Source organism: Salmo salar, chromosome ssa11, assembly GCF_905237065.1.
Source record: "Salmo salar chromosome ssa11, Ssal_v3.1, whole genome shotgun sequence".
NCBI lineage: Eukaryota > Metazoa > Chordata > Actinopteri > Salmoniformes > Salmonidae > Salmo > Salmo salar.
The window spans coordinates 92974703-92997573 of record NC_059452.1 but is presented as its reverse complement, the minus strand read 5'-3'; the positions used below and the strand labels follow the sequence as shown (position 1 = coordinate 92997573).

Below are 22871 nucleotides of genomic sequence, written 5' to 3'. Positions count from 1 at the left end.
TGATCTATATTTTACATCTAGTTACACACTAGAATGTGTGAGCACCAAAGAGCCATTCTACGTGCAGTTCCCAACAGCCCAGTGGCCCTCCATTTCAAAGAGAGAAGACACTCACTTTGTGAGTTTTTTTATTTTGGAATTGAACAAGTCAGTAAAAACAAACGCTGTGGTGATGTCGACAAACACCGAAGGTCCAGAGAGACATTCTGGATCCATTCCTTAGATACTTTAGTCCCCTGAGGTCTTAGTCTAGAGAAGGACTATAGTATGCTTTTGTGAAGGACCCCATCCCTTTGTTGGTCCAGTGACAACCTCCCATTTCCACGTCTTGTTTACACATGGAGCTTACTAGCTCACTAACTGTTGTCCAAACCACTTGTTAGATTTATTTGCCTAAGCTTTTAATGTTTATAGCCCTAGTTCTGCTTAGCCCTGTTGTTTATTTAAGCAATAAGGCCTGAGGGGGTGTGGTATATGGCCAATATATCACGGCTAAGGGCTGTTCTTATGCACGACGCAACGCAGAGTGCCTGGATACAGCCCTTAGCCGTGGTATACCGCTTTCATCCCTCCTTCCCACCCTGCCTCCTTTCACCCAGCTTTGAGCTTTTCATCCCTTGGTCCCTCCCTCCACACAGCTCTAAGCATCAACCTCTCCTTCCTTCTATCCCTCCCTTAAGCTCTCCCCTCCCCCATAATCGAAAACATTCCCTTTAAGTGAGATTTTTTTTTTTTTTTAACCATTCCTCTCCCTTACTGAACGGTTTGTCCTGTCTGAACTAGTTTCATTTGGCTTGTATACCAACACCCTCGGGTGTTTGTGGTATATGGCCGATATACCACGGCTAAGGGCTGTTCTTATGCACGACGCAACGCAGAGTGCCTGGATACAGCCCTTAGCCGTGGTATATCGGCCATATACCACAAACACCCGAGGGGCCTTATTGCTATTATAAACTGGTTACAAATGTAATTAGAACAGTAAAAATAAATGTTTTGTCATACCCGTGGTATACGGTCTCATATACCACAGCTTTCAGCCAATCAGCATTCAGGGCTCGAACCACCCAGTTTATAATTTTCAATGCCCAACATGTATTATATACAGTAGTTGTGGTTGTGTATCCAGTTTTCCAAAAAAAAATTCATTATTGGTTTCACTCCTGTATTTCAACACTAGGTGGAGACATTGACCACAGCACACAACACCTTCGCTGCATTTCAAACTCAAAGTAGACAGCCCTCGGCTCTAAACCCTCAGACCTTGAATGAGGTTTTACATCGTGTATCTTAAATGTCCCTTGCCCAAGCGAGGAAGAGGGATGATCGGAGAGGCAACGTCCTTGGTGGAAATCTTGAAGTTGTGCTTAAAAACAACCAACCTAAAGCTATTAATGTACCTAGTAAGCTAACATAGCTAGCTAGCACTCCTGTCAGGTAGCTAGCTACAGTTAGCTATAGCTGGCTAGCTAGTTTTATAGTTTGGTCATTTATTCCAATACATTTCAGAATTCCCCAAAATATGTTTATTAATCTAGCTACGCTTTATTATCTCCTCACTACGAGACTAAGCCAATTTGCCACTGCTAAAATCAATGTCGTTTATATATATTTTTAGCAAACTATCTTCATAATTTTTCTGACATGCCGAAAATGCATCCTTGTTGATTAAATTTGACCCTTCGCGGCCACCAGAGTTTGAGATAAGAAGGGAAAAGGGGGATACAACTGAATGTTTTTTATTTTTTATTTTAACAGTAACATGCAAAACATAAACATAACATCCAGAGGGATTCCAAAGAAGTGAGAGAAAAAGAAAAAAAACTATTCCACATTATATCAAATACAGACATAGTGAATACATTTTTTTGACATTTTGTTTTGTATACGTTTTAAAGACTAAATAGTTTTCCAAATCAGATTAAAAAAAATAAGAAAAGGGGCTTTTTCTTCATAAATTTTTATGATTTTTTGATTTGTGTATGAAATATTTTCCAAATAAAATAAAGAGATTTATGACATACTCACGTTCAATTGTGGAATCAGTGTAGTGAAATAAAATGTCAAACTTAGAAATTTCAATGCTTGTATGCAATTTGAGGCCAAGATGTATTTTTACATCAGTCCAGAACACTTCACTATATAAACAATTACAGAATAAGTGTTCAATAGATTCAGTTTCTAGTTCACAAAAACTGCATTCACTGGTAATGTAACCGATGTGAAATGGCTAGTTAGTTAGCGGTGGTGCGCGCTAATAGCGTTTCAATTGGTGACGTCACTCGCTCTGCGACATTTAGTAGTTGTTCCCCTTGCGCTGCAAGGGCCGCGGCTTTTGTGGTGCGATGGATAACGATGCTTCGTGGGGTGTCAGTTGTTGATGTGCGCAGAGGGTCCCTGGTTCGAGGCGAGGAGAGGGACGGAAGCTATACTGTTACAGTAACATCAAGTATATATTTAGAAATCAAGCTATTACACGGATAGAATCTATGGATTATCTTAAAGGAGATCTCCTTTACTTTATTGGTCACCATACATTTGTGTGGAGTGAGCCAAGCACGGCGCCAGTTTACATCAAACGATGAAGCCCAACAAAATATCGCAGAGGGAATAGACTTCCTGTAGAAAATATCCCTTAATAAACGATTGTTGAATTTCGTATCTAGTAGACCAATGCCATTCACCTGAATATCGCTTACAATCGGAGATATTCCAAAATATGCATTATTCTGAAGTAAAGTTTTTATCCCACTAGGCATAGCTTTAATAACAGTGTCATATTCCTTGCTTGAAACCTCAAAGTTTTATCTTTCCATAAATTCTCTGTGTAAATAGATTCCCACTAATATTAACTAATTGGCTGACAAGGACAATGTTTTTTGAGAACCATTTATGGTTAAACAACATCTTGTTTCTATATAATATCGACCCATTGTTCCATATAAAACATTTATGAGGTGAAAAGTTGTGTTTATACAACAAAGCCCAGCACATGAAAGCCTGCTTGTGAAAATCTGCCAGTTTCACAGGAAGTTTACCCACAATATATGGACATTGTGGTAAAAAATTAAGCCTTCCGAGCTTCTGAAAAACAAAATGAGGTATAATATAAAACTATGAGGATTTTTTATGTATCTTTTAATCCAGTTGGCTTTTGATATCTGATTGAAGAAAGTGAAATCTAAGACATTTAGACCACCATCACAAACCCTGTTGGTGATAACATCTCTTTTTATCTTATGTGGCTTGTTTTTCCATATGAAATTGTACAAAAGCCTATCTAAGGTACAGCAAGTGGATTTGGGAATATCAATAGATGAAAAAAGACAGGATGCACGAGATAGCCCCTCAGCTTTGGATAAAAACACCCTTCCTTGAAGACTTAAATCCCTCCCTAACCATGAGGATATTTATTGTTGTTGACAGATTCAGTTACAGGGTTCAAATTAAGATCATTCATAGCCTTAAGATTTTTGGTGATCTTTACACCAAGGTAGGTTACAGTATCTTTTTCAGAGATGTTACAATCTGCTGGATTGACAGCTCCTTTCAAAACAAACATCTCACATTTGGAAAGATTTAATACCAAACCTGAGATTTTGGAGAACTGCTTCACGATATCCAATGCTAATCTAGCTTGAGACACATTTTTCAAAAAAAGTGAGGTGTCATCTGCCAGTTGGAATATCTTGATCTCTCTGGCCTGGAATGTAATGCCTTCAAATTGACTTTTATGAACTAATGAGCATAACATTTGAGATACTAACAAAAATAAAAAAGGTGAAATTGGACAACCTTGTCGTATTCCTTTGTAAATGTTAAACCTCGAGGATGTTCCATGACAGAGTTTGATACAGCTATTGCCACCATTATACAGAGTTCTAATAGCATCAACAAAGAAACGACCAAATTTCAAATGCTTAAGACAATCAAAGATAAAATTGTGACTTACTGTATCAAATGCTTTCTGAAAATCCCAAAATAGGATAACAGGGAAGTCATCTAATAGATCACAATACTCAACCAAGTCTAACACCAGCCTCAGATTATTAGACATATGGCACCCTTTCATAAACCCTGATTGACATTCATCTATCAGATCATTTAAGCAAGACTTTAACCTTTTTGCAAAGATTAAGGCTATAATTTTGTAGTCGTTATTTAGGAGTGTGATTGGACACCAATGATCAATACTTAGGAGATCCTTGTGTGGTTTAGGTATAAGAGTAATAACCCCTTGCTTCAGAGAGGCAGGTAGTTCTCCCTTCTTTATTAGCCTCCTTAAAGGTTTCAAGTAAAAAAGGTGCTATTTCTTCAAATAAGGTTTTGTAAAATTCAGAGGTTAATCCATCACAACCTGGAGATTTGTTCTTTTTTAACTGAGCAACCCTGTACTGGATGTCCATAATGGATAAATCTTGGCAACAAGACTGATTGAGTTCTTCACTAACCAAATTAACATTCTCTATAGAATCAAGGAGATCCTTAGAGTCACTCAAATTGTTATCTAAGGAGTAAAGATTCTCATAAAACTTAGTGGTAAAGTCTGATAACTCTCTATCCTCAGTGGTAACCCCATTAATCTTAAGTTTCCGAAGTGTGTTGAGTTCCCCTCTCCTCTTCTCCAAACTAAAAAAGTATCTACTGTTCTTTTTACCTTTTTCAAGCCATTGTTTTCTAGATCTTATGAAAGCTCCTCTAGCCTTTTTCTCATACAATGTATCTAGTTGATTCTGTAAATCATTCAATTTCGCTTTCTCATTAAGATCAAGATGCTCAATCTCTGTGATATCGGCAATTGTTTTAGAGAGTTCAGCTACCTCACATCTCCTTCTTAAAGCAAGCCGTTTTCCATAAGTAATACAGGCTGAGCGGATTTTACATTTCAGCAGTTCCCAATATTTCCCATATTCTGCATTAAATGTAGCTAAACTCCAGTAAACAGAAATTAGATTCTTAATCACGTTTTTTAAATCATCATGCAATAACAATGAGTTATTTAATTTCCAGTAACCACCAGAGTATTTCTTACCATCATTACTGCACATTCTTACAGTCAACCATATGACTTTATGATCCGTCAGGACTGCAGGCAGTATTTTTACCTCTACAGTGTTGGGCTCAAGACTAGAGGTTATCACCCACTAATCAATTATTGATTGTAAGGAACGATCTCTATTACTCCATGTGTATTGTATCTCTCCAGGGTTATTTACTCTCCATATGTCAATTAAGTCCAGGCTTTGGCAGAAATTCACCAACTTGTTCGCACCAATGTTAGGCCTATGAGGCAATCTATCTGTCTCATTAGAATAAACCATATTAAAATCTCCACCAACTATAATCTGACTGGATGGATATTTTCTCAGAAGACTTTTAAGAATTTCTTCAATTTCCTCTAGAACTAAGTTATTTGGAGGACTAGAACAGTATCCATATACATTACACAACACAAATAATCTGTCCATGTGGTTGATGACTGCTACTAGCCAATGTCCATTTGAGTCCATTTGAGTAAACAAACATTTCCCTTTGAAATTGTGTGCTAAAATTGCAACCCCAGCTGAATGAATAGTCCCGTGGGCCAAAAAAATGTCGCTGCCCCACTGATTTTTCCAATAATAATAGTCCTCTTTGCATGAATGTGTTTCTTGAACGAATACAAGATCTGCGTTGCAGTCCTTACAAAACAAAAAAAAAGCTTTTCTCTTCAACAGGTTTCGTATCCCCCTGGCATTGATTGACATAAACTTCAAGTCCATATCTATAGAATAGAAAGAAAAATCCTATGCAATCTCAACTTTACCCTCTCTATAAAAAGTTGCTTCATATATGTATTAACAGAAGTCTTAACCTGTAAAACAGTAACACCATATTTCAAAAGTAGAACGTTCAGTTTGCAGTGAGGAAGGAACTACCTTGTAAACCTACCGACAGAACATATCACACCGGTCGTATTTCTTTTCCGTTGGCAAAAAAGGCTCTGATTCCCCTGTAGTATCCACCCTTTCCTTGATTTCGGGCCTGTTGTACAAGAGGCCATAATTTTGCCTTTGCTGCCTTGTCTGCTGCAGTCAAGTCGAATCTAAGTTTTCTCTCTTGAATGGTCTACCACACTGTCTCTCATTAGCATCACCAGCTGAAGAGAGTTCTCCCTAATTGTTTTGTCCATTCCCTTTGTGATTATTCAAAAGAAGGCCGAAAGTCAATCTTTAAACTTGTCTAATAAAATTACGTATTTTTAATGGTGAGGGAGCTTTGCACTGTTTCCTGTCCAATGATGTCTACACATTTTTAGGTTGCACCTCCTACTTCTTTCCAGTGTAGCAGGTAAAATAAATATACTGCTTTAGCAATGTCCCAGTGTATCTCCAGGCTACTGGAATTCGTTGCAGTTTAGTTGTTTTCCGTTTTTTTTTTTACCTGCCTAATGGGGTAACCACAGAGCTGGCTCAACTTTCCCGACTGCCATAAATTGTCTGTTTTCCATTTAAACAATGGGGATTAACCAGAAAGATCAGAATCAGGCCTACTGGAATTCTTCAGTTTTGTAATTTTCTGCTAATTCTTAAATGTCTAAACATATGGAATTGTTTTAAGGTCAAATCATGGTTAATTTAGCTATTTGATGTATTGAAGTTGGCCTTTACTACTATAGCCCATAGAAACACATTGAATAAAACATCCATAAATGGCAAAAAAGACAGTCAAAAATAAATCATAAGGAATAAGGTTTTACATATTTAACCCTTTATTTGTTGGGACAAAACTACCTCCATACTTCCATTCATTTGTATGGGTTACCTTTAGACGAGTCCCATGACACTTGAGTCTTCCCTTTCTATAGAGTGGTCATTTTTTTCTAGGCCAAACGTTCAGATGCTACAGACGTTTTCGTGAGAAGACCGATTTTAGGGATGTCTCCTGGTCTTAAAAACACGGTTGTAGCTCTGCCACATTCCACCGCAGATGCGGAAGGGCGACATACCGTGGATTGAGAGTCAGCAATTTGCCTCGTGATTGAACCGCCCACTACTGTAGCCGCACTTCCGCCTAAACTATTCTAAGGTTTAGGGGGTTTAGCACATTTTTTTACATGATTAAAAGAGCACCTTTCTGGTCACATATACCCTAAATGACACAATATATATACTGACACAATATATGAATTTAAACATGCATTAACTACAAATGTTAAAGCTTGGTTTAAGTGCCCTATGTTTTTTATTATAGGATACAGCGGCTGTTTTTCCACTTCATAAACATAATGGTACCTTCTAAAAAAAAACATGACTCGAGTCATGTGATGTGACAATATAAATAAGGAAGTTTAAATCCATTTGTGAAATATTTCAGTCGTAAGTAACTTTCAATCTGCAATTAATCGTAATGAAGTGTGGCGGTACCGCCGAGGCGAAGGATGCCACACCCGAAGTGCAGCAAATCTGCGATGAGGTGAGCATATTTCCTTCATTTATCCTGCATAGTCTAGCTGAGGAACGCTCAACTCCGTTATCGAGGCAGAGTATTGATAACTGGTGGCGCGACTTGCTAACAACATTGAGTTCCCATTCGTTGATAATTTATATTTTTACAAGTATGTAAACACTTAGCTGTACCTATGTCTGTCTTGCACAACTGCGGTCCTTCAGCGGGGTGCTGCAATTCATACTTTTTAATGAACACAACCACCGATTTATCTGTTGCTCAACTCAGCGCGAGAGTCCCAATTGAATCGCAGTTTACTACGTCAATGCCGCTATGTTTCCAGTTGATTAATACAAATTAGGAAAAGTCGGTGGTTTTCGAAGTATTCATTAAAAGTATGAATTTCAGCACCCTGCGGAAGGATCGCAGTTGTACAGGACAAACAGATGCAGGAAAGCTTTTTCAGAATCGTCATTATTACTAGTATCGACTGATGGTGACTCAACCTTGTTGCTAGAAAATCGCGTGACCAGTTATCAATTGTTCATCTGTCCCACTGAACATCCTCATCTTTTTAACAGAGTTGAGAATCAGACTTGATGAAGGTGTAATTTTTAACCTTTTATTGAATAATAAGCTCTACACTATGTGTGTGTGTCAACGTTCAATCTGTAGGTGTGCATATGCTATATGGAGGAAATTTGGGATGCTGTGGGAACAACTGAGTCATTGCCTGAGTATTTTTAAATGTTTCTAGATGAAGCCATATGCAGAGGAGAAAGCTGGAAAGAAGTTTGACGTTTTTGCTGCCAAAACATTCACAACACAAGTTGTGGCTGGGACCAACTTCTTCATTAAAGTGAGAATGTTTAATTTTATAAATATAATTTCTACCTTTTTTTTAATTTTATTATTTTTTTGCAAAACGAAATGTCACCAGTTTCACTCAATGATATTTATTAATCCTAGATGACTGACAGGGAGTGTTTGGAAGCCACTGCACAGCAGTTTTCATACACCATTGTAAAAAAGATATAGGAAACTATAAAAGAAATGTACTGATGTCTACATTTGTTTTTGACTTGTTAGACACCTTTAATGCATGGGCCTACATTTAAATTATATTAAGTGAACTGAACATTAAAGTATTTTTAATTCCTTAAATTCCTTAACCATTTTTTCAGAGTACCAATGTTACTGTCCCCACTACAACAAATACATGACTTTGTTTTCAAGCTCAGGTGACAGCCTGCCATATCCCCCACAACCCCTGTGTGGGGTTCAAATCATCAGGCTGCATCAAAAGGTTATAGGGAGTGAGGCAGGTGGTGGCACCTTAATTGGGGAGGACAGGCTAATAGTCATGGCTGAAATGGCATTAGTGGAATGGTATCTAACACATGTGGTTGACGTCATTCCATTTACCCCATTCCAAGCATTATTATAAGCCTTCATCCGCTCAGCATCCTCCTGTGGCGTGAACATGTACATACTGGAAGAGCTATGTGAACTCTAAACAAACAGATCATTACTCAGAGTCCTGTCTCCCATCACCTATTCTTCACTCACGGCCCCTATTCCATCCTCTCATAGGTCCATGTTGGTGGAGATGAATTTGTGCACCTGCGGGTCCATAGAACTCTACCTCACGCTGGTGGGAAACTGGAGCTTCATGGCATACAGACTCCCAAAGCTCACCATGATCCCATTGGTTTCTTCTGATTACCTGTAACTCCCTGCAGGGGATGCCACACTCCATGCCAGGATCATGTGTACCCTTGTTTATTATGGTCACCTGTATTGAATACTTTTGTTGGTAATGTCTGTATTTTGGACTAAAAGCGGTCTACACCTTTGACTAAATGGCTTGTTAGAACATAAATACAAATTTGACAGCAGACTTGTTTTTGTCAGTCTATTTGGCGGGTAGTAGTGACTAACATATTTCTCGTGATTGCATGGTACATTTCGGGGAGGAGAGATTCAGTTTTATTTTTTTTAAATTAAAAAAGTTTAAATACAGTGCAGTCTTCCAATTGAGGATCTCAAATAAAGGTCTCCTTAAAATCGGTAGAGCTGGAGGAAGTGATTTGACACCCTCATGTGGTGCACTTTTCCTTCCTGTAAAGGAGCCTCTGTTTGTAGCTCTATACTGTTTGAAAACCGATTTTTGCGTGGAAGATAGACACATGCAATTACTTTTGGTTCTGGACATCAAAATTAAATGTTGGCAACAGGAAAGGGAGCATCAATTGTGGTTTGCATAGTCTTGCTTTTCTTTTTGCTGAAAACATTTGGGTGTCCACTGAATGCAACTCAAGAGGACCGCAACCGTTGTAAGAGGTGATCACAACTTGTAATGACAGCATGATTGGCTGATGGCAGCTTTTACCTGTTAAATGCCACATTCCATCAAATACACACAAAGCTGAAAACTGCTAGTATTTGGGTTTGAGGGGAATAAAAAGTAGAGGGTTATGGGAGGAGAGGAATACAGTGTACTAAACATTAGGAACACCTTCCAAATATTGCTTTGGGCAACCCCCCCCCCACTCCAATTACTCTCAGTTGTGTCAAGTTGGCTGAATGTCCTTTGGGTGGTGGACCATTCTTGATACACACAGGTGACTGAGTGTGGGGAAAAATGGCTGCATTGCAGTTCTTGACACAAACTGGGGCGCTTGGCTGGCACCTACCATACACCGTTAAAAGGAACTTCAATATTTTATCTTGCCCACTCACCCTCTGAATGGCACACATGCACAATCCAAGACAAAAGGCTTAAACACTTTAACATGTCTCCTCCCCTTCATCTACACTGAAGTGGCTATAACGAGTGACATCAAGGGATCATAGCTTTCACCTGGTCAGTCTGTCATGGAAAGAGCAGGTGTTCTTAAAGTTTGTACATTCAGTAAGTCTCCTACTGTATAAGCCACCAGATTAAGAGAGTAGGCGAACACCATTAGAATGATCAAATAAAATTGTATTTGTCCTATGCGCCGACTACAACTGGCCCTTAAACAACAATACTTATTTTTGTAAAACTGCAACACCATAAAATTATAAGGCTATATACAGTGCCTTTGGAAAGTACTCAGACCCCTTAACTTTTTCCACATTTTGTTACGTTATTTCTAAAAAGTATATATTTTTTAATTCCTCATCAATCTACACACTACCCCATAATGACAAGGCAAAAACGTATTAAAAAGAAATGCCTTATTTACATAAGTATTCAGACCCTTTGCTATGAGTCTTGAAATTGAGCTCAGGCGCATCCTGTTTCCATTGATCATCTTTGAGGTGTTTCTACAACTTGGATTGGAGTCCAGCTGTGGTAAATGCAATTGATTGGACATGAGTTGTAAAGGCAAACACCTGTCTATATAAGGTCCCTCAGTTAGCAGTGCATGTCAGAGCAAAAATCAAGCCATGAGGTCGAAGGAATGAGCCGTAGAGGTCTGCGGCAGGATTGTGTCGAGGAAGGTTAAAAAAAAAAAAGCATGTCTGCAACATTAAAGGTCTCCAAGAACGCAGTGGCCTCCATCGTTCTTAAATGGAAGTTTGGAACCACCAAGACTCTTCCTAGAACTGGCCGCCCGGCAAAACTGAGCAATCGGGGGAGATGGGAGAACCTTCCAGAAGAATCTAGAAAAAAGAAACGCACACCTATAAAGGCGAGGTGCTGGCTAGCGGAGTAGAACACTAGAAAATAAAGGAAAGCCGCACACTCTAAGAGCTCAGATGCAAAAATTTAATAACCAACGTTTCGACAGCGAAGCTGTCTTCATCAGGGTATCATCACAAACACTGCGAGATGAGTCATTTATATAGTGTCAAGAGACACATAGGTGTTTGTAATCATGGCCAAGTATGGCCTAATATCATTGGTTAACTCAAATATTTAAAAAAATGACATACAAAGAACATACAAAAAGACAAACAAATGGATAGCATACAATCATAGCATTTGTAGTCTAAAATCTATCTAACAAACAATTACAATGGCAAAATCACAATAATCACAAGAATGGCTTCAGATCAAAGTCTATGTTGAGACCGAAGGGAGCAAGGGTCTTTAAATTAAAGATCCAGGCAGCCTCTCGTTTTAACAATAAATTATCAAGGTCACCCCCTCTCCTCGGGAGGGTGACATGTTCGATGCCAATATAACGCAGAGACGAAATCGAATGGTTTGCTTCCAAAAAGTGGGCCGCAACTGGGTAAGTCAAGTTTTTGCACCTAATGGTGCTACGGTGCTCTGAGATACGTACTTTTAATTCACGCTTTGTTTTACCCACATAATTTTTACCACAGGGACAAGTTATAAGATAAATAACTGCCTTAGTGGAACACGTAATAACACCTTTAATTGGGATAGATTTCCCTGTTTGGGGGTGTTTGAAGGATCTACATTTATAAGTGCCATTGCATTGAGCACAGCCATTACACTTGTAATTTCCATCCAGTATGGGCGCAAATAGGCGTTGTTCAGGAATATCTTGGGGTGGTAAATCAGAGTGTACCAATTGGTCTCTGAGATTTCTGCCCCGCGAGAATACAGAACCTTCCAGAAGGACAACCATCTCTGCAGCACTCCACCAATCAGGCCTTTATGGTAGAGTACCAGACAGAAGAAGCCACTCGTCAATAAAAGGCAAATGACAGCCCGCTTGGAGTTTGCCAAAAGGCATCTAAAGGACTCTCGGACCATGAGAAACTAGATGATCTGGTCTGATGAAACCTGAATGCCAAGCGTCACGTCTGGAGGAAACCTGGCACCATCCCTACGGCGAAGCATGGTGGTGGGGATGTTTTTCAGTGGCATGGACTGGGAGACTAGTCGGGATTGGGGAAAAGATGAACGGCGCAAAGTACAGAGAGATCCTTGCTGAAAACCTGCTCCAGAGTGTTCAGGACCTCAAACTGGGGGCGAAGGATGAAATAACACATACTCCAACAGGACAACGACCCTAAGCACACAACCAAGACACCGCAGGAGTGGCTTCGGGACAATTCTCTGAATGTCCTTGAGTGGCCCAGCCAAAGCCCGGACTTGAACCCAATCGAACATCTCTGGAGAGAACTGAAAATAGCTGTGCAGCAACACCCCCCATCCAACCTGACAGAGATTGAGAGGATCTGCAGAGAGGAATGGGAGAAAATACCCAAATACAGGTGTGCCAATCTTGTAGCGTCGTACCCAAGAAGACTCAAGGTTGTAATTGCTGCAAAGGTGCTTCAACAAAATACTGAGTAAACGGTCTGAATACTTATGTCATATTTGAGTTTTAATTTTTAATACATTTGCTAAAGTCTCTGACCTTCCTATAGACAAGTGTGTGTGTGAAAGGGTCTGAGTACTTTTCGACTACACTGTACAGGGGGTACTGGTACCAAGACATTGTGCGGGGGTACAGGTTAGTCGAGGTAATTGAGAGAATATGTACAGTACCAGCCGAACGTTTGGACACACCTACTCATTCCTGGGTTTTTCTTTAGAGTAATAGTGATGAAATAACACATGGAATCATGTGTTAAACAAAATATATTTTAGATTCTTCAAAGTAGCCACCCTTTGCCTTGACAGCTTTGCACACTCTTGGCATTCTCTCAACCAGCTTCATGAGGTAGTCACCTGGAATGCATTTCAATTAACAGGTGTGCCTTAAGTTAACTTGTGGAATTTCTTTCAATTTTAATGTGTTTGTGCCAATCAGTTCTGTTGTGACAAGGTAGGGGTGGTATACAGAATATAGTCCTATTTGGTAAAAGAGCGAGTCCATATTATGGCAGGAACAGCTCAAATAAGCAAAGAGAAACGGCAGTCCATTACTTTAAGACATGAAGGTCAGTCAATCTGGAAAAAGTGCAGTCGCAAAAACCATCAAGCGCTATGATTAAACTGGCTCTCATGAAAACCGCCACAGGAAAGGAAGACCCAGCGTTACTTCTGCTGCAGAGGATCACTTCATTAGTTACCAGCCTCAGAAATTGCAGCCCAAATAAATGCTCCACAGAGTTCAAGTAACAGACACATCTCAACATCAACTGTTCATAGGAGACTGAATCAGGCCTTCATGATCAAATTTCTGCAAAGAAAATACACTACTAAAGGACACCAATAAGAAGAAGAGACTTGCTTTGGCCAAGAAACACGAGCAATGGACATTAGACCAGTGGAAATCTGTCATTTGGTCTGATGAGTCCAAATTGGAGATTTCTGGTTCCAACCGCCGTGTCTTTGTGAGACGCAGAGTAGGTGAGCGGATGATCTCCCCATCTGTGGTTCCCACCGTGAAGCATGGAGGAGGAGGTGTGAGAGTGCTTTGCTGTTGACACTGTCAGTGATTTATTTAGAATTCAAGGCACAGTTAACCGGCATGGCTACCACAGCATTCTGCAACAATACGCCATCCCATCTGGTTTGCGCTTAGTGAAGGAAAAGCAGCCAACAAGTGCTCAGCATAACTCCTGCAAGACTATTGAAAAAGCATTCCAGTTGAAGATGGTTGAGAGAATGCCAAGAGTTTATAAAGCTGTCATCAAGGCAAAGGGTGGTTACTTTGAAGAATCTAAAATTTAAATATATTTTGATTTAACACTTTTTTGGTTACATGAGTCCATATGTGTTATTTCATAGTTTTGATGTTTTCACTATTATTCTACAATGTAGAAAATAGTCAAAATAAATAAAAACCCTTGAATGAGTAGGTTTGTCCAAACTTTTGGCTGATACTGAACATGTAGGTAGGGGTAAAGTGACTATGCATAGATAATAAACAGCGAGTAGCAGCAGTCCAGGTAGCCAATTGTTCTGCAGCCTTATGGCTTTGGGGTAGAAGCTGTTAAGGAGCCTTTTGGACCTAGACTTTTTGAAGATCTAGGGGCCCATGCCAAATCTTTTCAGTCTCCTGAGGGGGAATAGGTGTTGTCGTGCCCTCTTCACGACTGTCTTGGTGTGTTTGGACCATGATTGTTTGTTGATGATGGGCCACCAAAGAACTTGAAGCTCTCAACCTGCTCCACTACAGCCTGTCAATGTGAATGGGGGCTTGTTTGGCCCTCCTTTTACTGTAGTCCACGATCAGCTCCTTTGTCTTGCTCACGTTGAGGGAGATGTTATCCTGGCACCACCCTGCCAGGTCTCTGACCTCCTCCCTATAGCCTGGCTCATCGTTGTCGGTGATCAGGCCTACCACCGTTATGTCGTCAGCAAACTTAATGATAGTGTTGGAGTCGTGCTTGGCCAGGCAGTCATAGGTGAACAGGGAGTACAGTAAGGGAAAAAGCATGCACCCTTGAATAAGGTCAATGCTGATCGTGATGCTCATGGTGGCGTTGTCTTGCTTACTGTAGCTGGCAAGTATGACATAACATAGTATGCAGCATGACACTCAGGACATAATCATGTGATTATGATAAGTGTTACAGGTTAGGCTACAGAAACAACCTTGAGTGACTGACTCACAGTTGACGGGACTTCCCTGTTTTATATTTGTTTTATATGGAGAAACGCAAAACCAAGAAAAAGAGGATGTCATTACCCAGAGGAGTGAAGAAGATTCAAGAAGCCCTGGGGGAGTCATACGTTATAACTTTACTTGTTTGCCTGTGTCTTCCTCTCTGTTTCTCTCCCCCACACCACCACCACTGTGTTTTCTGGGTGATTCTTTGCATGTGACAGTATGTGGCGATTAAAACTTTATTAAGAATTGAGAGCCTTGATGTTAAAACTGTTACGTTTCATATCCATATTTTGAAGGGTTGTTTGTGGCCATTCATTTGTTCATGAGGTGGTTGGTTGTGTCTCTTGCAGACACTAGTGGCATTGTAAATACTTTTAAAACAGAAAACTGGATTCAAAGATCTGGATGAGGGCAACAGATTATCCTACACGCAATATTTATTTCTGTACCTTAAACAGTGATTTTAGGGACTTCTTATGTCCCTAAACAATAATTAAACACTCATCTTACATACTCATTCATACTGTATCTAGTCTCCAGTATACAGCTTCTAGTGCACTTGAATTATATCATTAAACAAACATTGTTTACTATTTTTTATTTAGCTAAAGTAACAGAGGACATCACTGTAAATGAACATTTGAGATGTAAGTATTTATTCTGATATTATGGACAAAACTAATGGTATTTATTTTGTCTTAGTTCTAGTAAGGTGAGTTACAATCATGGAAGTGATGATGTCATATCCATATTTACAGGGCTGACTATGTACAGTAGTTACTGTGTTGTACTTTTTTGCCCTCAGTGATGAACTGGCTTCATAAAGTGGTTGACTTTGACGAGCAATCTGTCTCTGTGACACCTTTCTGTCTGTCTGTCTGTCCTGTCTGTTTTTCTGTCTGTCCTTTCTGTCTGTTTTTCTGTCTGCCTGTCTGGCATTCATCAGTGATTTAAAACAATCATTTCTGATCTTTCAATTTAGAAAAAGTTATTGCTAATGGTGTCTGTAAGACAGGTGAGCATAGTAAAATTGAGAGAAACCTAATGAAGACAACATACACATACTGTGAACGTTTTAGAGTGGACCGTTGTCTGATTAGTTTCCCTCATTTTGTTTCCTCCTGTCCTTTATCCCGACAGTCAGCTATTTATCAGGGATTTTAATAAAACATATATAATTAGGTCAGTGCTTATATTTGTCCTATTTCACACATGTACAAGTGTGTATTAATACGCATATTTAATTTAATTATTAAGTAGAACAGACAAACCACCAGGCTCTGGACCTCGTAGGGTCAGAGTTGAATACCCCTGTAACAGATGTTCTGCTTTCTATCATCTAATGATTCAGACTTGTACTCTCATCTGTCCTCAACTTGAAGAACACCATGTCAATACTGTAGATAGACAGCAGAGGTCATCTTCCTCATGGAATATGCTACGGTGCAGCTGGGTGCAAAGTTGGAGTGAAAAGACTTGCAGTAACATTTTGAAGCTTCCACAGTCAAACCACAAACTGAGTCTGCCATCTGTCAGTATGAACATAGTGGCACACTATCTTATAGTGATTAAGTACAATTGATGACTGTCCATTTTCTTGCTCATAGTACATACTAGTTCATCTAGAACATAACATAGTAATACCCAAATGTGCAGGTTCAGTCAGTAGACTACAATCCATACATAAGTGGCAACCTTATGTCAAACTTAACATTTACATTTACAATTACATTTTTTGGTAATAAGAGAATGTTCCAGTAAACTATTTGTCCACTCAATCAAGTGGTTTGATTTTATTTGCACACTTGAATTAAGCACACAAATATTGTCATTAGATACTGAGAACATTTCTTGATTTGATTTCACAATATTGGACTGATTCATGGTTTCCAGACCACTGCTTCAACTGGCAAGGTATGTGGGTTGCAGGTGTGTCTGTGACTTCTAGACTTGCCCACACCTGTTTCAGGAGTTCCATCCCAGTATGTCTATCGCCTTACCTTAAGTCCAACAGTCAAAAGAGTGAAAAATTTACCACTGGAAAATAGTTTCTTAAAACATCTAGTGTTTTAGAACTTATATAACAATTACTTGCCTGAAGCAGTATCCGATTTAAAGGGATATATCCCCTAAAAAGATAACTGGAGAATCATATTAGGTTGTGTTTTGAGGGGACTATACATTTAAAAATGTTGACCTGAGATAAATCAAACTGAGATTACATGAAGGCTTGCTCTACAGCAAGGTTTTACACTGATAGTTAGATTTAATATTAAACCACACACACGCGCGCGCACACACACACACACAAAAAGAGATTCAGGGCTTGTGTGTTAGGGGGAGCTCTGTTTACCATCCAAAGTGCTGACAGTTAGTTTTGATTCTCTGGTTCCTGCCCACAGAAAGCACTGGAGAGGCAGACACTGCATTGTTCATCACTCTTTGTGGGGGATGGGGGATGCTGCTCCTGTTTGAACCCATCCCACCTCCAGGGTTCTATAGAGGGAGGAATGACTGGGAGGTCCCGGCCACACCCCCCACAAGCCCCATCTCCACCCGTTGGTTGTGTGTGTGTGTGTGTGTGTGTGTGTGTGTGTGTGTGTGTGTGTGTGTGTGTGTGTGTGTGTGTGTGTGTGTGTGTGTGTGTGTGTCAAGGGGGTGTGGTATAGAGATGGTGACAGGTAGCAGGTTGTGTATGGGAAAGGGGGGTGGTTATGTAAGCTCATACTCTACAGTATATATAGGACTGAGAGGCAGCGAAGAAAAACAGATCTCCTGTTCTGTCCTCTTCTTCGTACAACCACTTACTTTACAATTCTTGATACTGACACTGCTCAGCGGTAGCCATGACGACCATGCTGCTGAGAGCGCTAGGAGCACTGCTCTGCTCCTTGGTTGTCACCGCTGAGGTTCTGCCCCAAGGAGACTTCAATCTACAGGGGGTAAGAGAGAGAATGAAGAGAGGGATTAACAAATCAGGGATTCATTGAAAATCAAATGATGAGGACCAAACTAGAGATTATTATTGAGAAAAAATGTACTGAAAAAATACAAAAAAGAAACTGTGATACAAATGGAAATGATTAAGAGAAATGTGGGAATTCTAGTGACACATTTTCAGATTGAGAATTTCATTTATAAATGATTCAGGGATATTCCAGTATCAGTTCTCACAGATTTAGGATCGAAAAATTCTGTGACCCCACAGACAGGAATGAGAAGTTGTTGTAATCTAATCAGGGCTGTTTTTTTTCAGGTTGCAGGAAAGTGGTACCTGATTGGATTTGCTACTAATGCCCAGTGGTTTGTCAGCCACAGGGCCGGCATGAAGATGGGCACCGCCATGCTGACACCAACTGTTGAAGGCGACCTGGACATGGCATATGCTAGTCTGAAGTGAGTGAGTGAGTGAGTGAGTGAGTGAGTGAGGGAGGGAGGGAGGGAGGGAGGGAGGGAGGGAGGGAGGGAGGGAGAAGAGAGAGAGAGAGAGAGAGAGAGAGAGAGACTTTCTGCTGATACTGTATGAACTGTATTGTCTCTGTAGCACTGATGGCTCCTGCTGGAGAATGAACCACCTGGCTGAGAAGACAAACCTTCCTGGGAAATTCATCTTCAAGAGCCAGCGTAAGTTTAGAACCTACACACATACACACACACACAGGGCCGGTTTTAACCTTTTGTGGGCCGTAAGCGAGATTTGGTTACAGGGCCCCCACCTCACAACAAAACATTTTAGTGGCCCCCTCTAGACAGCGTAGAGAAACATTCCTTGCAATTCTACACATTTTGCCATGGGGCGTAGAGAAATTGTTGCAGTTTTAAAGTACATTTTCCGCAATTCTACACATTTGGCAAAAGAAAACTTTGCAGTTTTATAACAAACTTTGTTATGACTTATGCCACATTAATATGGTCTGAGTGAGAATGACTAACAAAATCAATGGGGGCTCCCCAATTGATGATGCACAACCAAATTGCACCTGGTGTATTCTACTATTCTTACCAATGATGTATGTAAACCCTGGATTGCTGATGCTATGTACAGTGAGGGAAAAAAGTATTTGATCCCCTGCTGATTTTGTACGTTTGCCCACTGACAAAGAAATGATAAGTCTATAATTTTAATGGTAGGTTTATTTGAACAGTGAGAGACAGAATAACAACAAAAAAATCCAGAAAAACGCATGTCAAAAATGTTATAAAATTATTTGCATTAGATTGAGGGAAATAAGTATTTGACCCTCTGCAAAACATGACTTAGTACTTGGTGGCACAAACCCTTGTTGGCAATCACAGAGGTCAGACGTTTCTTGTAGTTGGCCACCAGGTTTGCACACATCTCAGGAGGGATTTTGTCCCACTCCTCTTTGCAGATCTTCTCCAAGTCATTAAGGTTTCGAGGCTGACGTTTGGCAACTCAAACCTTCAGCTCCCTCCACAGATTTTCTATGCGATTAAGGTCTGAAGATGGCCAGGCCACTCCAGGACCTTAATGTGCTTCTTCTTGAGCCACTCCTTTGTTGCCTTGGCTGTGTGTTTTGGGTCATTGTCATGCTGGAATACCCATCCACGACCCATTTTCAATGCCCTGGCTGAGTGAAGGAGGTTCTCACCCAAGATTTGACGGTACATGGCCCCGTCCATTGTCCCTTTGATGCGGTAAAGTTGTCCTGTCCCTTTAGTAGAAAAACACCCCCAAAGCATAATGTTTCCACCTGCATGTTTGACGGTGGGGATGGTGTTCTTGGGGTCATAGGCAGCATTCCTCCTCCTCCAAACACGGCGAGTTGAGTTGATGCCAAAGAGCTCCCTTTTGGTCTCATCTGACCACAACACTGTTACCCAGTTGTCCTCTGAATCATTCAGATGTTCATTGGCAAACTTCAGACGGGCATGTGTATGTGCTTTCTTGAGCAGGGGGACCTTGCGGGCGCTGCAGGATTTCAGTCCTTCACGGCGTAGTGTGTTACCAATTGTTTTCTTGGTGACTATGGTCCCAGCTGCCTTGAGATCATTGACAAGATCCTCCCGTGTAGTTCTGGGCTGATTCCTCGCCATTCTCATGATCATTGCATTTCCACGAGGTGAGATCTTGCATGGAGCCCCAGGCCGAGGGAGATTGACAGTTCTTTTTTGTTTCTTCCATTTGCTAATAATCGCACCAACTGTTGTCACCTTCTCACCAAGCTGCTTGGCGATGGTCTTGTAGCCCATTCCAGCCTTGTGTAGGTCTAGAATCTTGTCCCTGACATCCTTGGAGAGCTCTTTGGTCTTGGCCATGGTGGAGAGTTTGGAATTTGATTGATTGATTGCTTCTGTGGACAGGTGTCTTTTATACAGGTAACAAACTGAGATTAGGAGCACTCCCTTTAAGAGTGTGCTCTAATCTCAGCTCGTTACCTGTGTAAAAGACACCTGGGAGCCAGAAATCTTTCTGATTGAGAGGGGGTCAAATACTTATTTCCCTCATTAAAATGCAAATCAATTTATAACATTTTTGACATGCATTTTTCTGGATTTTTTGTTGTTGTTATTCTGTCTCTCACTGTTCAAATAAACCTACCATTAAAATGATAGACTGATCATTTCTTTGTCAGTGGGCAAACATACAAAATCAGCAGGGGATCAAATACTTTTTTCCCTCACTGTATTAGGCAATGAGAGACTTTGAAGCCACTGGATGGCCATATTGGCACTCCTCAGAAAAGCAGTCCTCCATAGGAATAAATGTAACAACATTACATGTATTAAAGTGTTTTTGTTGTTGTAGTGGGGACAGTAACATTAGTACTTTCTAAGTATTATATAAAATATTATATAAACTTGTTTTATATCTTTTCATTTTTTATGTTTAGCTCACACCATATAGTTTAAAAGTATGCACTAAGGTGTCTAATAGAATAAGTGTTTCAAAAGCAAATGTATATTTTTATAAAAGCCTTTCTATAGCTTCCAAAATATATTTTACAACGGTGGGGGAGTGCCAAGATGGAGTCGCGGTGGCTTCAAGACTTCGCCCCCTGTCTGTCATCAGTGTATGTATAAATTGTTTGTTGAGACCCGACTGAGTTCCTAAAAAAAACAACATATGTTGCTTATGCCTGGAACCCTGCTCATACATACGTATATATATACACACACACACACACACACACACACACACACACACACACACACACACACACACACACACACACACACACACACACACACACACACACACACACACACACACACACACACACACACACACACACACACACACACACACACACACACACACACACACACGTGTCTATTCATCTTCTTTTCACCCCTCTCTAGGCTGGAATAATGAAAATGACATGCGTGTCGTTGATGTTAAGTATGATGAGTACGCCCTCATTCACACCATCAAGACCAAGGGAGGTGTTTCAACTGTGCTCAACAAACTGTATGGTAAGTTCTTTTCCACTCCTCTGTTAATTCCTATAACTCAGTCTCATTTTGTCACTATTTTCCCCAATAATTTGTTAGCAATCTTGCATTATAAATTGTATTGTATCCTTCATATTATATTTAGTCTGCCATGTTCTGCATGTGTGGTGTCTACAGCCCGCGGGACAGACCTGAGCCCTGACCTGCTGCAGAAGTTTAAGCAGTTCTCCCTGGACACTGGCATTCTGCCTGAGAACATTGCTATCCTCCCCAAAAACGGTTCGTCCCATTTCTGTTTGTGACGTGGGTTCTATTAAATCCATATCGCGGAAGTTCAGCATTACAGCGTGGTTGAAATTTAAAGGCAAAGTTCCTGCATTAGAGGAGACTGCATTTCATGGTACATATGTAACCGCTGCATATGTCTGCTCAATCAGATTTACCTTAACATTTCCAGCCTGCAATCTGTAATGCTTCAGCGATACCGGTTGAATAGAGCCCTAAGTTGAACAATATTTATGGATAGAAGTGTGGAATGTCTCAGGCCTTCTTTCTCTCTTTCTACAGATGAGTGTCCCGCTGCGTAATATCATCAATGCTCATCCCTTCCAAAGCGTCCTCCCTTGATCCTTCTGCATGGCTTTGCTACTTGATGGGTAGGCAGACACATGGCAACTGTGGCAACCAGGAACCACCTTTAGCTGCAGTGACCCATCTGGTTCCGCCTTAACCTGCAGCTACGCTACATTACCCACTGAAGCCTAGTTTTCCACTTCCCTGATTTGTTCCAATAAAATGCTGTCTGGTGCTTTATCAGTTTGTCAGGCATCCTACTCTTACATATGACGGTATTTAATACCTCTGATCCTAAGTAAGAGGACCACAATGGAAATAAGTCCCAGACTTTATTGTGTTATCCTCAATGATTTTACTCATGTGCATGTATGGCTTTTAAGTTTTATGTGTGCTTGTTTTTTTTAAATGGTCGAATTAATAAACTAAACTAAACTAAAGTAATATAAGCTGCTTTAGAAGTCTGAATCGATCACATGTATGCCCTAATGTAAACCCAGCTGTAAAAGAAACCTTGGTGTACCATCATTCTATGGAAAATGTTATCCTACTCCTTGCAGTTATTAGTTGACAATTACATACAGTGCCTTCAGAAAGTATTCACAACCGTTTACTTTTTCCACATTTTGTTGTGTTACAGCCTGAATTTAAAATTGATTAAATTGAGATTTTGTGTCAATGGCCTGTGGTGGATAAAGGTACCCAATTGTCATACAGATCAGAGGCAATAGGGATGACCCGGGATGTTCTCTTGATAAGTGTGTGAATTGGACCATTTTCCTGTCCTGCTAAGCATTCAAAATGTAACAAGTACTTTTGGCTGTCAGGGAAAACGTATGGAGTAAAAAGTACATTATTTTCTTTTGGAATGTAGTGAAGTAAAAGTAGTCAAAAATATAAATAGTAAAGTATAGATAACCAGAAAAACTACTTAAGTAGTACTTTAAAGTATTTTTAGTTAAGTAATTTACACCACTGACT

General features: G+C 40.2%; 2 protein-coding genes across 2 annotated transcripts; both read left to right on the top strand.

The window, feature by feature from the left end:
* The first annotated feature begins 7217 nt into the window (after positions 1–7217).
* Positions 7218–9326, top strand: LOC123725197 (cystatin-B). The gene is made up of 3 exons (XM_045690087.1): positions 7218–7455; positions 8186–8287; positions 9022–9326. The coding sequence occupies exons 1-3, from the start codon at positions 7390–7392 to the stop codon at positions 9148–9150; spliced, it is 297 nt and encodes a 98-aa protein (XP_045546043.1). The 5' UTR covers positions 7218–7389; the 3' UTR covers positions 9151–9326.
* An 8277-nt stretch (positions 9327–17603) lies between these two features.
* Positions 17604–22130, top strand: LOC106563592 (lipocalin). The gene is made up of 6 exons (XM_014129310.2): positions 17604–17842; positions 18157–18296; positions 18445–18524; positions 21225–21338; positions 21495–21596; positions 21885–22130. Exons 1-6 carry the CDS (start codon positions 17747–17749, stop codon positions 21902–21904), a joined length of 552 nt encoding a protein of 183 aa, XP_013984785.1. The 5' UTR covers positions 17604–17746; the 3' UTR covers positions 21905–22130.
* The last annotated feature ends 741 nt before the right edge of the window (positions 22131–22871 follow it).